This window comes from Squalius cephalus, assembly GCF_949319135.1.
Source record: "Squalius cephalus genome assembly, chromosome: 14".
In the NCBI taxonomy this organism is placed as follows: domain Eukaryota; kingdom Metazoa; phylum Chordata; class Actinopteri; order Cypriniformes; family Leuciscidae; genus Squalius; species Squalius cephalus.
In genome coordinates this window covers 16,830,918-16,844,432 of record NC_137135.1, presented here as the reverse complement: position 1 = coordinate 16,844,432, position 13,515 = coordinate 16,830,918, and the positions used below count along the sequence as shown (strand labels likewise).

The window sequence follows — 13,515 nt, the reverse complement described above, 5'->3', positions numbered from 1 at the left end:
AAGAGAAATATATTCAACAAAAGGCTGACTGGCATTTACAAAAATAACTCTAAAAATGACCTTATAATGAGACTGAATAACTTCTAAAAGCAATGTGATGATGAATTGATTCCTTCCAAAACGTGCTTGTGAACTGCTTACAGGATCTTTCAACAGCCGAAGATAAAAATAATAATAATAATAATTTTATATATATGAAGAGTTCAGATGCAAAAGCCTCTAAGTGCCATCTGAAATTCTCTTCTAGAATGGTCATTTTTATCAAGCTCGTATATATAAGTTCAATAATTTCACTTAAATGGCAATGCAAATGACCTATTAATTGTCATTTAAGTGAAATTACTTAACTTAAATATACAAGCTTTATAAAAATGATCATTCTAGAAGAAAATTTCAGATGGCACTGTGAACTCTTCATATATATATATATATATATATATATAATTTCTCTGCTGCCTCGCTATAAATGAAACAGTTGAAAGTCTGTCCATCATGTAGAGCCACTGCAACATTTTGTTCCCATTCGACTTTATGTTTCACAAAACAAACTGTTGCCATAGGAAAATTATAGATATACCAACGGTATATCAAAGGAAGCCTTAAAAAAAAAAAAAAACAGAAGATGAATGGGGAAATAATTACAGTATATACAAACTACATAGCATCCTCACACCATCAAGTTTCACATTTCCCATATTCTTGACAGAAGAATCAGCTCACAAGTCCTAGAAGTATAAGATTGAAGCTTTTAGACAATGGTTGAATAGCACAACATCATAACTTAGAAATAAAGAAGAATTAAATAATGATAAATTGAGAGAATCAGTTTTGATATCACATTTTAATAATTACAAGAATAGTATAAAATCAACATAAGAGTTATAGCACAGCTAACTGCAAGCCTCTGACAGTAAACAAAGAGCTGTGACAGAATACGTTTATCATAGGAAATACATACCCAGGTAGTCATCCATAAGAGATCCAATGGCAAACTAATAAAAAAGGAACAAAAATAATTGAATGATTAAAAGCAGAAGAAAATATTTGTATCCAAATAGAATATTATTCAGCATATTTAAGAGGAAGTGCCAGGGATTTACAATATCATTCTTATCCACCCGAGTTCCCACAATCTTCAGTCGAATTTCATCATCTTGTTGGATCACAATGTCCTGTTAAAGAAAACAAACTGAAATGTTCTATATTTGTACATGAGGACAAAAAAAAATAATCTTCAACAAACATTTCTTAATACTGATTTGACGACTCTTACCTCGTCGACTGTCTTATAGCATGGAGGATTTGAGTTTGGGTCAAACTCCATCTCAGAGGGAATAGACTGGACACAGAAATGTCACAGATATAAGACAACTACGAAAGACACTGAATATCAACACATTATATATATATATATATATATATGAAAAACATTTTACTCTCCATGGAAAACCTACATGACGAGAAATGAAGCAAGACATGGGGCCAATTTCTGTAAAGAGTCCGACCTGGAGAAAGAAAGAAAAAAATACTGTATTGAAGACTATAAAAACATCGAAAGCAGGGACAATTGAGTTTTATTAACACAGTATGATTACTGTGCATGCAAGTTATTTATTCAAGAGCTCTTAAATGAGTTCTGTCTCCACATTGAGTCACACTAGAGTAGGATACATGAACTAGTGAACATCCAGCATGAGTGTCCAGCACTAGAAGACGATAAAAATGGTCTCGTACTTTGTTAACTTGAGTGACAACAGCATCCACAACTTCTCCCTTGAAGGGACGGAATACGATGGCTTTGTATTTGACGGGATACAGCACAAAACCTCTGCCAGGCTGTATTACGCCTGCTCCAATATTATCGATTGTGGTTACTGCAATAACAAAGCCATACCTGTGAAACAAAAGAGAGACATTAGAGACTCATATTTCAAAATATTCATTATTTGAAGAAAGTCAGATCTCAAACCCTTCTGTTGGACTTACTTTCCTGTACATGTTCCCTCCACCTCAGTGAACAGTTTCTGCTTGACTGTGTTCAAAAGGTTAGGTCCAAAGTATCTTGGATGGAGGAGAATCTCATGCTCCAAAGAGATCTGTTGTGATGGTTATTAAGAAAACAACAACAACAAGCTACATTAAGATAATTAATATACATCTAGAATCGGTTTATATAACACACTGGATTAACAAAAACATAATTGACTGAGTTCGACTTTTAATCGAATATGGCAAGTAAATATATCAACACAATATTCATTTAACACCAACACTTTCAAAACCCAGCGAGTGTGCAAGTAAGTTAGCCGAGACAAAACACGAGCCGACATTATTAAATTCTTAATGCTGCGGTTCGTTATACACTCAAAAATAAAACAATTACGGACTTACGTGATAAAACATATCTTAACTGGTTTTTATCTCACAAATGTCTTAGTTTTAAATTTAAAAAGCCGCGAGTATTGATCTCTGCATGTCACGGCGCCGACCCTCAAAAAAGAACCGAGCCACAAAAGCGTTTCCGGGTGACCATGACTTCAAATTAAGAGTCAAATGAAGGCTTTTATATAAAATAAATAAATTAATTAATTAATACTAAAAAAAAGAAAAGAAAAAAAAGGTTTTGCTTCATAAATTGTTTAACCTCTGGTTAAACAAATATTTTGTGAGCTATTTATTTTATCAAACAACTATTTATTTACTATTTAGTCAAAAAGTTCAATGCATTTTAAAAATGCATTATAAAAACTCTGATGTAGCCTATGTGGTTTTATACTTTACAAGCAATAAACATCATTAAAATAGCCTAGGTTTATTTAAATGCATTTCTGTCATGCTGTATAAAGGGTCCAAATTATGTTACCTCCTGGTTGTGCTTTAATGAATATTTCATTCCACAATTCCATATATTTTAATTAACATTACATTCCACGAATGAAACGTTTTTATGTAATTAAAACTGGCTAATAGATAAAATAATGTGTACATATATTTTAAAATCAATTCAACAAATTATGTGAACTTTTTTTATAGTAGGCTTGAACAAAATTATATTCATTCTAATAGTATTTTAACATAATGGTAGCCTATCTAAATTTCATCAGCAATCAATCAGCCATTTTGTTGTTTCCACAAAATCAAGATTTTGTACTCAATCAATTTTAAAAGGGCTACTTTGTCTCGAGACTCTCGTTCTCTGACACACAGAATGCAAGACAAAACATGAACACAAGAGGTCACTATAATTCCAAACTTATGCAACGTGTGGCCATTGATAGGACAGTGTTTCTCAATCGTTTTGTCGAATGATAATTTTCGAATGACGGCTCAATTGTCGAATGATAATTTTTTTTCTCAAAACAATAAGTTTGAACGGTTAAATTCTTGATCACATCAGATTTGAATTTCTTATTGATTCAAGCAAATTGCATTTGTTTTGGCACATGTGTGCAAAAGAGTAGCAATCTAATTTGCACAATAACTGAATGCACATGGCTTGTTGATCAAAACCGATGAGTTGATTCTCAGTGAAATTGTCAAACTCTTCACAAATTCTAAACATTCTTTCATCGTGTGAGTCTTCACATGAAAAAGTATACATTCAATTATCAAAATCTGTCAGACATGCATGTTTATTCCATAAATACCTATGACATGGAATGTTTATAATATCTGCTAAATTGGCAACTGGCCTGCCATTGTAATGAATTAGGATCACAACCTTACCAATCAACCAATCAGGTTTGGAAGCATACAGGAGGTTATGTCCAGCAGGATCACTGCAGGAACATGGAGGAACTTCACACCCCTAAACAGCAACATCAGTTTATTTTTGTACAAATATAAGCTGAAAATTCACAGTTGCTTGTCATGGAAGAATATGTAGATGTGTAAGAATATGTGGTGTTAGGGGAAGACATAAGAGTGTGTAAAAATGAACAAGCAACTGTGAATTTTCAGTTTACATAACACATTTCTACAAAAATAAATGTGCTGTGTAAATAAAAATGCCAGTCCCTCTTTATATTGGTTGTTTTTAACTATTTGCACTTACACTTTAGAGAAATGTTAAGACTGTTTCGAAAGATGTGCCAAAGCGATTGAGAAAAACTGTAAAGCGCTTTCTATCAGAGCAAGCAGACCGAGTGCAGTTTCAGTGCTGTTGATCCAAAGTTTTTTAAATGAAGCTCATTAAATAAAAAATGCCAACGTGTGGCTTTGCTGGTGTATAGGTTTGCCAAGGAACAAAAGTAAAATAGATGGATAGATAGATAGATATGTGGAAATCCTGAAAGTATACTTCCAGTTTGTTGCTTTTCTGTAGCCTTAAGTTTTAAAAGCTTCTCTTTCACAAGCAAATAAAAGCAAATGCAGTGGAGTGCTATAGATCAGACTGTCTCACTATTGTTGCTGAGGCAGGTCAGATACCCGCGGACTAAAGCCATGCATGCTGATGAGCATGGGCAGATGTCCACAAATATCTGAGCATGGTGGATGGGGTTTGCATCATGCATAGTCCAAATCGAAGACGGTCCTTGGGGACTTCTTCATTTTGTCCGCACCACATTCTTGCAGAGAGCTGATCGCATTAACCTTGATATTATAAAAGAGAGAGAGAGAGAGAGAGAGAGAGAGAGAGAGAGAGAGAGAGAGAGAGAGAGAGAGAGAGAGAGAGAGAGAGAGAGAATGCTTGCAGATGTCCTCACAGTCACAAGTTCATGGCCTTCATGTTGTGGATGCAGTGCCTTCATTTTAATCAAACCCTTTCTATTTCGGTGGAATTTTGCTTTTTATCAAGTTATACAGCAATTTCTTGTTTCAAATTTGACTTAATGAGAACACTGAGTGCAAATCCAATTCAAAATGCCTTAAAAGGATCAACCTCGAGCTGTTCTCAACCTGCATGAAGTTCTTTCTTCTGCTCAACATAAAAGAAGATATTCTGAAGACTGTTGGTAACCAAACGGTTTTTGGTCCCCATTGACTTCCATAGTTTTTTGCTGGGGTTTTCTATACAGAAGTTAATGGGGACCAGGAACTGATTACCAACATTCTTTTATATGTTCAGCAGAAGAAAGAACTTCATGTAGGTTTAGAACAAGGGTGAGTAAGTAATGACAGAATTTTTGGGTGAACTATCCCTTTAAGGTATTTGACAGATATATAAGACATATTAATTATATTATATTTGGCCGAGCTCTGTGGAACTAATCGTAGACAGGTCTACATATATTTTTGCCTTTATTTCAATGTATTGCTGAAAAATAACATACTCACAATCACTTTCTGCAACACAGTAAACTCTGTTTGAAAGTAAAACAAATACATAATGCATAACTTCAGAAATACATTTGTTTAATTTATTTCTTAATTCTCATTTCTGTGATTGATTTATCCATAGGAAGTGTTATAGATTTTTGAAACAATTTGAACACATGTAAGCAAACCTGCACTTGGCGTTTATTCCCCTTTCATTGAGCAACATGTGTTTCGACCAACACGCTGTGTTCAAATATATTTCTCTTGTGTCGCTTTTGTTTTTTTGAAAGCAAAGCCCTTCTCCAGTGTTGATCCGAGTGCTCTCAGAGCTGATGGAAAGAAAACCCCTGTTCCTGAGCTTCAGCTCACTCCTTTCCTTCCCCCCTCTCCCCCTGCTCTCGCCAAAGGTAGCTTTCAGATGCAAAATAAGCAGACATATGGAGAGGAGGTCTTTCTCCGGCCCTCCTAAAGATTCAGATTGTATGACAAATCACGTCCACCACCACCCTCCCAACCCCACACAGAATCTCCAGACAACAGCTTCATTAGAGTGAAAGAAGGAGTTTTTGCAGCTTTGTCGAGTCAAGCTCAGACTTCTTTCCCTTCTCAATTACTCCTTTGTTGGCTGGAGATTCAAGTTATTGCACTCAAAACCATATGGCTGATTTGAACACCTACAAGTGATGCCATCACCGGGGTGGGGGGGGGGGGATCGACATCTAGAAATAGAAATGGACAGCCATGGCACGTTTTTCTTTAACAAATGGATGTGTTGACTTGCAGTCCAGCAGGACTACTAAGTGAAAAGTCGAATGCATGGAACAGTCTGGTGGCGAGGTCAGGTGTATGAACTTATCATTAGTCAGGGAATCGCTGTGGACTTCCTCCCTTTTACGGTGATGTGGCTTGTGCAAAGCTTCTTCTCATTTTACCAAAGAGTTGCCCTGGTTACTTTCAAATATAAAGTCTTTAGAGACACAGCTCTCATTGTTAGCACTGATGCTGGGTAAACTAGAGGTAAATTATGCACTTGCACAAACACACGAAGACAAGTGAATGCCCCACCGTAGGGTTTGTATTTAGAATTGGACGTCTGATTGATAGTACTAGGTTCACGAACTGGTACATTATGTGTCTGACTCACAAAGAGAGCCGAAAATTTACATTCACATAGCTTGTAATGAGATTCCATTGCATTTTGATAATAGCACCTGTTTTGAAATCTTGTAAATATGCACAAAAAATATATATTCCAGGTATATCTGGCAAAAAAGTTTGGAACCATTTAAATGTATGAATGTAATGTTTATGAAATGCATGCTTTCATGCTTTTCAGACACATGCAATATCTGTAAAATGTCTAAATAATAATAAGAAAAATTATTATTATGTTATTATTGTTATGGTTTTATAAAAGATAAATGTTTTATGCATTTTTAAAAATGATTTTAAAAAAATACATTTTTGCAAATATAACAAAACACCACGCATTTAATGTTCTGGGGAAATAAATATGGTAAATATTTCCAATAACTGGGCTGTTAGCACAAAATTCAGTAAAGAAAGAAAGAAAGAAAGAAAGAAAGAAAGAAAGAAAGAAAGAAAGAAAGAAAGAAAGAAAGCAATTAGATGTGCAATCTTTTCCAACATTAGCTAAATAAATTGTATTTTACTAAATATTATATGTTTTTTTTTTTTTTTAGAAGTAGTGCAGTTAATTAAAATATTGAGTTGGATTAGATTTTTTTGGCTTTATTAAAACTTCAAGAATATTACAGGGAGTGACAAAGCATGCTGCATGTCTTTAACCATTGTGCAACCCTAGAATCTATTTCCAGTCTGCACGAGGCATGAGGGGCTGATTTTCTTATTTGGGGTGTGGTATCCCCGTACAATTGAAGCACTGGAGTAAGGAATTAATTATCATTCAAAAGTAATGGCCCTATTCTGCCCTGCTTGAATCCTAAGGAAGGAAGAAAAGGTCCTCTGGCCCCGATCCTGCCGCAGCGCCAGGGGAAAGGATTATTCCGGGGATTACCATGTGAAAACTTCTATCAGACTTTCTGACTCAAAGATCTTTTGCGAGCAGTAATCGCGTTAATACCCGGGGATTAATGCTGGGCCAAATGCAAAATTGAATTTTAATTCGAATTGCATAAATAGATATAAAATAAATTAAAAGACTATTCTAGCGGGGACTAAAGCGAGTTCTGTGCCTCACGCGTCACATGCCAATCCAAGACAGGTCGAACAAGACCAATGCACCTTTCACTTCTTCATGTGCTTCACACACCTGTCATGCAAATCTTTCGCGTTTTAATACTGCTCTCTTTCTTTTACCCTTTTTAATGTTGCATTAAGCCATTGTGCATTGGAATATCAGTTCCATTCAGGCCGCATATTTAAGTTTACTCGCAGCAGACCCTCAACCACGCGCGCTGCATCGCTTTCTTTTTAAAATGTGCAGTGTGCATGATTGTTTTGGGGTTCGGATCAGACCCTCTTTAAGTAATTCAGTTGTTTCATTTTCTCACGTGTTTCTGCTATTGAAATGCAATCAGGTCTCGTGCACTTGTGCCTAATCCTGTCAAAATCTCCTTGGCAACATCTCTCAGCTGTGGGCAAAACCCTTCTTCCTCCACACCGCCCCATTCTAGGGGGGCCTGACACATCCATCACTTTGGTGGAAATAAGTAATGTTAAGTAACATTGTAAAACAATAACTTTTTTATGACTTTATAAGAGCAATAAGTGCAAGGTCCAGACCAGATCACTAATGCTCTGACTGGAAGCAAAATAGTCATTCAAGCTGTTTTCTCTCTTTGAAGTTATTACTGACAGGTTGGTGTTGTAATAGTAAAATCGATCTCCCCCATCACCCCAGTCTGGACCTCCACAGAGTGACCAGAGGGGCTTTAAAACGCGTGCATTCGGAGTAAAAGCTTAAAAAGAAAAGAAAGAACATGTCTGCTTATGCTATAAGTTTATGTTTATATAGGCTATATATATGTTTATATATATATGCTGTCAAAATCGATTAATCACGATTAATCGCATCAAACATAAAAGTTTGTGTTTATATAATTTAGGCTCAGTGTGTGTATGCACGTACAAATAAACGCACATTGTAATTTACCTACCTACCTTTTTAAATAACATTATAAAAAGCTAATTTTATTTATTTAAGTTATGCATTAAAGCAGTACTTTAAACATTATTGTAAAATGTTAAGATTATTTTGTTTTTAGTAAAACGAACGAATATAGCTATCATTCATTTATTTCCAGAATTCCTTCCTCTTACCAAAACATTTGAATTGTATAGGCTATACATTGCATAGGCCCTATTTTATGTTTCTTTTTATTATGTATGTATATTTAGGCCTATATACAGACACACACGCACATGTAAACACAAACATTTAGCCTATGTTAGATGCGATTAATCGATTAGACAGAACAATATAGCATATATCTATATGTACAGCCTACTACTATTTGCATGTTCCAGTGGGAAAAAAAAACAGTCTCGGGTCACTCAGAAGTTCACTACATCTTCATGAGTCCATATTAGTTTATGTATCTAAAATGATGCATCTCCACTTGTGCTTCACTTCATGCCAGCGAAAGCACAAACGTGCCTCAGAAGCGGGGTGTTTTTGTTCACGCTGGGACTATTTGAATAAGAATAATGCTATTGGAGTGTCGCAGGCCGAGAAAAATGAGTGACAAAAGCTCAGAGGCGCAGAATTTGGACGGGGGACAAGCCGTATAGAGCTGAAAAGAAGAGAGAGGAGAGGCGCACAATGGAACAATTCACCTTATAATCGCTTTGATATATCATACATGCCTGAAGACTCTAAACATTGTGTAATTATTTATAAATGACTGTGCCCCTATCGCCATAATACCGCACGGAGAAAGGCGCCGCAGGTCTCTCCCCAAACTATTTCTAAATAGTGCCCGTTCATTTTTTTTTTTTTTTTTCAAAGAGGGGCGAGTTGCTTGCAATTGAATAAATTGAATAATTAATGAACAATTGTACGGCTGTCTCATAAAGATGTCTTTAAATAAAACTTAAGGCTCTGGGCACAGCGGAGGAGTTTGATTGAACTGCATCTTTCACCTCGAGAGTTATAACTCAAGATTCGTGCAGCAGGCAGGGTGGAATAAAGTCAAATAGGCTATAAAACCGTATAAACTAAAACATAATTTTAATGTAAAATACAGTAAAAAAAAAAATATTTACCTACATCACATATGCCTATATGGTAAAAAAAAAAAAAAAAAAAAAAAAACTAAACAAAAATGATATAATAAAAAAAAATATTTTATTTATTTAAAATGATGTATTAAAGCAATACAAGACATTATGGTAAAATGTTATAATATATTTATTTTTAGTAACGAACGAATATGTATGGTATCAATCATTTCCAGAATTCTTTCCGCTTACCAATTTTACTTGAATTTTACTTTTTTTTTCACACTGTAAAAAAAGTTGTTGCCTAAAATTTTTAAGTTGCCTACAATCAACTTGGATGTTTAATTTCAACTGAAATTACATTAAACTGACTTTTAAAATTGGTTGAATCTTGTAGCTCTAACTTATAAAAGGTAAAAATTTCTTATTTTAAAGCAATGTAAAATATGTTGTCATAACCATTTGATCATATATTTTTTTACAGTGCAGTTGCAGTAGGCCCTATTTTATGTTGTATGTTATTGTTTAGTTAACATTTTTGTATTGCCACGTGTGTTACACAGCGTTACTACGCTTTGTTTGTCTATCACAGCTGGCGAGAGGCAAATTCTGATGAACTTTAGTCATCACGTCGTAACATTCAGTAAAATATAAGCTACATTAAAAAAGTTATATATTTTTTGCAATATACAAAATGGTTTGTATATAGAAGTATTAAAATATAGGTAACTACTAATACTAGCTCGTTTCACCTTGTATTAGGTAGCCTAATGTGTAGAATGAAAATGAGCTGAAACGTAAAAAAAAAAATCATTTTTATAATTTGGCATCAAATCAAAACAATTGTGTCAAATAAAATTTTAAAGAGCTACAAAATACAAAACTTGTCTTCTAGCCTAGGGCCACTTCGTGTTGTCTCATCTTTTCAATTTCCTCCAGAGATTTAAGTTAAAGTGGGCTTGGTTCATGCTGGACAGATAGCAACAGCTCTGCTCGCGTGGCTTGGCAGCTCTCCGGCTCTCTGATTGGCCAGCGGTGATTACAGGCACGCTTCAGAGGGCGAACAAACAACGGGCATAAATTATGCTAATGAGATGGTCGTGCGGCACGGGGCAGACCTGATGCAAACCATTCATTCATCCTTCACAAAAATGGCAAAGCGAGGGGGGTACGTCCATTGTCTCACCAGGGTATATAAGGTAGGTGAGGCCAGTCGTGTGCCAAGCTCACAAGCTCACACGAGCTGATTGAGGGGTAAGAGCAAGACAGACGCGTGCCTTTAACTTCAACACAAACTATCTGCAGGACTCTGCAAGACCTCAAACACCCAGTTTCATCTCTCAGCCCACATAAGGTGCGTATTTGCAGCATAAAACACCCTAGATGCTGCACGCAGAGAATTTGGAATGACTTTCCACGACTGACTAAATGTTTTTGGTGCATTCCTAACTCTTTTTTTTCTTTTTTTTTCTATATCTCCAGGTTATCAACAATGGAAACTGTCTACTCCGACATGGACACCTCAAGCTGTGACTACTCCTTTACGCACACCGATGATGAAGACTCGGGCAGCAGCCTCCACCCCGCGTCCCCCGCGTCCTCCTGCGGCAAGCCACCTGCGTCTCCAACCGAGCTGCAGCAGAAAAAGCGGCGCAGGGGGCGCGCGAGGAACGACGGCACCGTGCACGTGGTGAAGAAGAACCGTCGGATGAAGGCCAACGACCGCGAGAGGAACAGAATGCACAACCTCAACGACGCCTTGGATTCGCTGAGAAGCGTGCTGCCTGCCTTTCCCGACGACACGAAGCTGACCAAAATCGAGACTCTGCGCTTCGCTCACAACTACATCTGGGCACTTTCGGAGACCATCCGAATCGCTGACCAGCGGCAGAGCAAGTCAAGAGACCCTCCGTTGCTGCTCCCCGGACTAAGCTGCATGGGAGATGCGCCCAGCCCCGGCCGGGACTCTTGCTCCTGGCCATCCAGCGCATCCTCTTCGTCTTCATCCCCATCTTACTGCAATTCAGACCCGAGCAGCCCCGCAGCCATGGACGATTATGGATATTTGCAAACCGATGTAGTTTACAGCTACACCAAATTCGTACCAAGCATCTATTAATGTGACCTAAGCATTCTCATGTCTGTATAGAGTCTGCAGAAGTATGTAGTGTAATATCAAAGGATGTTGCTGTTACTTTTCTATTAGAACCAAGAGCACAGAGACAACATTAGGTATTCACTGTTTGCCTTAATGACAGTTCACAAATGAGAATGTTTTTTATTTTTGTATTTTTTTTTTTTTGTACGTTTTGTTACTGATATTGATGCTTTTCCCGATATCTTTGCACTTTTTTTGCATTCCTTGGAGCATGACCTTAACCCCTGTTAGAGAAAATTATTATTTAAACCAAGACAGATTGGCCTTTGCAGTCCAAGGTGAAAAGTCAATATTACAATTTGTAGAGCGATAAAGCAGAAAAACGAGCGTGAAAATTCAGTTTCAACGCTGTGACAATAGGCTGAAAGGACAAGACAAAGATCTGGCCTTATGCATTATGTATTTTGACCTGAAGAAACCTCCTCTGTCTGACTGATCCGTACAGTTAACTATAGCTCTCTTGACTGCTTTCCCATCACTTTCTTTTTGTTTTATTTATTCAACCTGTTGCTTTCGTATGCTATTGTATTTTTATTGTATATAAAGAGATTTATTCTATTATGTATTTACCTCAAAATTTAAATCTGGTGCAAACATGTTTTTGTACGAATAAATATAACGTTTTCTACAAAATATCTGTGCTTGTTTGTTTGCTTCATAATGTGACGCTAATATAGACCATAAACAACTCATAGCAATGTCTGGCAACATAATGGGCATCATTGTAATGAGTGCAGCCATTGAAGCGTCACACTGGGTCACAGCGCATAAAATAACGGTTATGCAGCAGGTGCATGGATATAGATCGAGATCGTCTGCGCGTCATCTAATCTGTCAACCAATGCACATGTTATACACGATTGCACGCGATTGTATTCGAGTTTTAGTCATTATAGGATCTCAAAGATGAAAGCTTGAATTAAAAAAAATGCTAATCTTTATTGTTAAAAATGCACGAGGTGGCATTTTGGGCACTGTGTGGGCCTATTTTACAACATTTGTAGCCTATATTACATGAAATCATATCCTAATGTAAATATACCAACTTATCTGAGTTATGCTTGTTACTATAAATTAAATTAAGACAGGTGGATGCAATTCACCAAACTTGTAGCCAAAATAATAGCCTATAATAATGCAATAATAACTCTATAAACACTAACCAAAAAGAATCTGACTTTTATAATAAAATCGAAATAAATGCCCTATTGCAAGGTAATAAAAAACATGTCTCAACTTTTTACCGTAAAACTATTAAATGTAGCCTATACATTTTCTCCCTAAATTACTATTCTTCTAATCATTTTGCATAGTAGCCTATAGTCGCTACAGTATCGTTTTTACAGTACTATATAAGATACAAAATAAAAACAAATTAACAGGCTTGTATCTAGCATTTTTACATTATTTTTCAAACCTCTTTACAATGCATAAATTAATAAAACGCAAATTCATTTACAGGCTAATATGCGCGTTCAGATAGCCCACTCAAAATATGTATGAACATTCTAGAATCCATTACACAATTTGCCACAAATGAAAAAAAAAAAAAAAAATTTAATTATACAAATACATTAAATATAACCAATCGAATATTGTTTGGTTTTAAATGGACCTTATGTAGTCTACACTAACTTTTTTGGCGAATGCATATGGCTTCATGAACGTTTTTATTCTGTGCACGTTGTGCATGTGGATCAGTTGATTTCTGAAGAGGTTCAGGTTAAATCCTCTATTTGGGAGTTCCGCATGAGGTCCAGTCAAGGCTCTTGTATCTGCACGTGTCGGGGATAGAAAAGTATAATAGCGCGTGCTGAAAGCCTTAGGGAAGGGCGCATGCCAGCTGAAACGAGAAAAGGGGGCACAGGCATGATGTTTATCACCCTCTCAAGAAG

At 36.2% G+C, this 13,515-nt stretch overlaps 2 protein-coding genes across 2 annotated transcripts; one reads left to right on the top strand and one right to left on the bottom strand.

Moving 5' to 3' along the window:
* Nucleotides 1–518: 518 nt before the first annotated feature.
* On the bottom strand, nucleotides 519–2,511 carry polr2g (RNA polymerase II subunit G). The gene is made up of 8 exons (XM_079892988.1): nucleotides 2,392–2,511; nucleotides 1,987–2,096; nucleotides 1,735–1,894; nucleotides 1,455–1,505; nucleotides 1,274–1,339; nucleotides 1,101–1,172; nucleotides 959–992; nucleotides 519–725 (listed from the first exon to the last, which is right to left on the bottom strand). The coding sequence occupies exons 1-8, from the start codon at nucleotides 2,401–2,403 to the stop codon at nucleotides 712–714; spliced, it is 519 nt and encodes a 172-aa protein (XP_079749114.1). The 5' UTR covers nucleotides 2,404–2,511; the 3' UTR covers nucleotides 519–711.
* An 8,071-nt stretch (nucleotides 2,512–10,582) lies between these two features.
* Nucleotides 10,583–12,040, top strand: neurog1 (neurogenin 1). Its single transcript, XM_079892782.1, has 2 exons — nucleotides 10,583–10,816; nucleotides 10,945–12,040. Exon 2 carries the CDS (start codon nucleotides 10,955–10,957, stop codon nucleotides 11,579–11,581), a length of 627 nt encoding a protein of 208 aa, XP_079748908.1. The 5' UTR covers nucleotides 10,583–10,816; nucleotides 10,945–10,954; the 3' UTR covers nucleotides 11,582–12,040.
* Nucleotides 12,041–13,515: the final 1,475 nt, after the last annotated feature.

Bases quoted from the DNA above. Each gene is read 5' to 3' on its own strand.
- polr2g (XM_079892988.1), bottom strand. The intron at 1,340-1,454 runs GTAGGTTTTCCA...TTCTGTGTCCAG, and splicing joins CTTGCTTCATTTCTCGTCAT to TCTATTCCCTCTGAGATGGA. The intron at 993-1,100 runs GTAAATCCCTGG...CTTTTTTATTAG, and splicing joins GGGTGGATAAGAATGATATT to TTTGCCATTGGATCTCTTAT.
- neurog1 (XM_079892782.1), top strand. From the start codon at position 10,955: ATGGAAACTGTCTACTCCGACATGGACACCTCAAGCTGTGACTACTCC.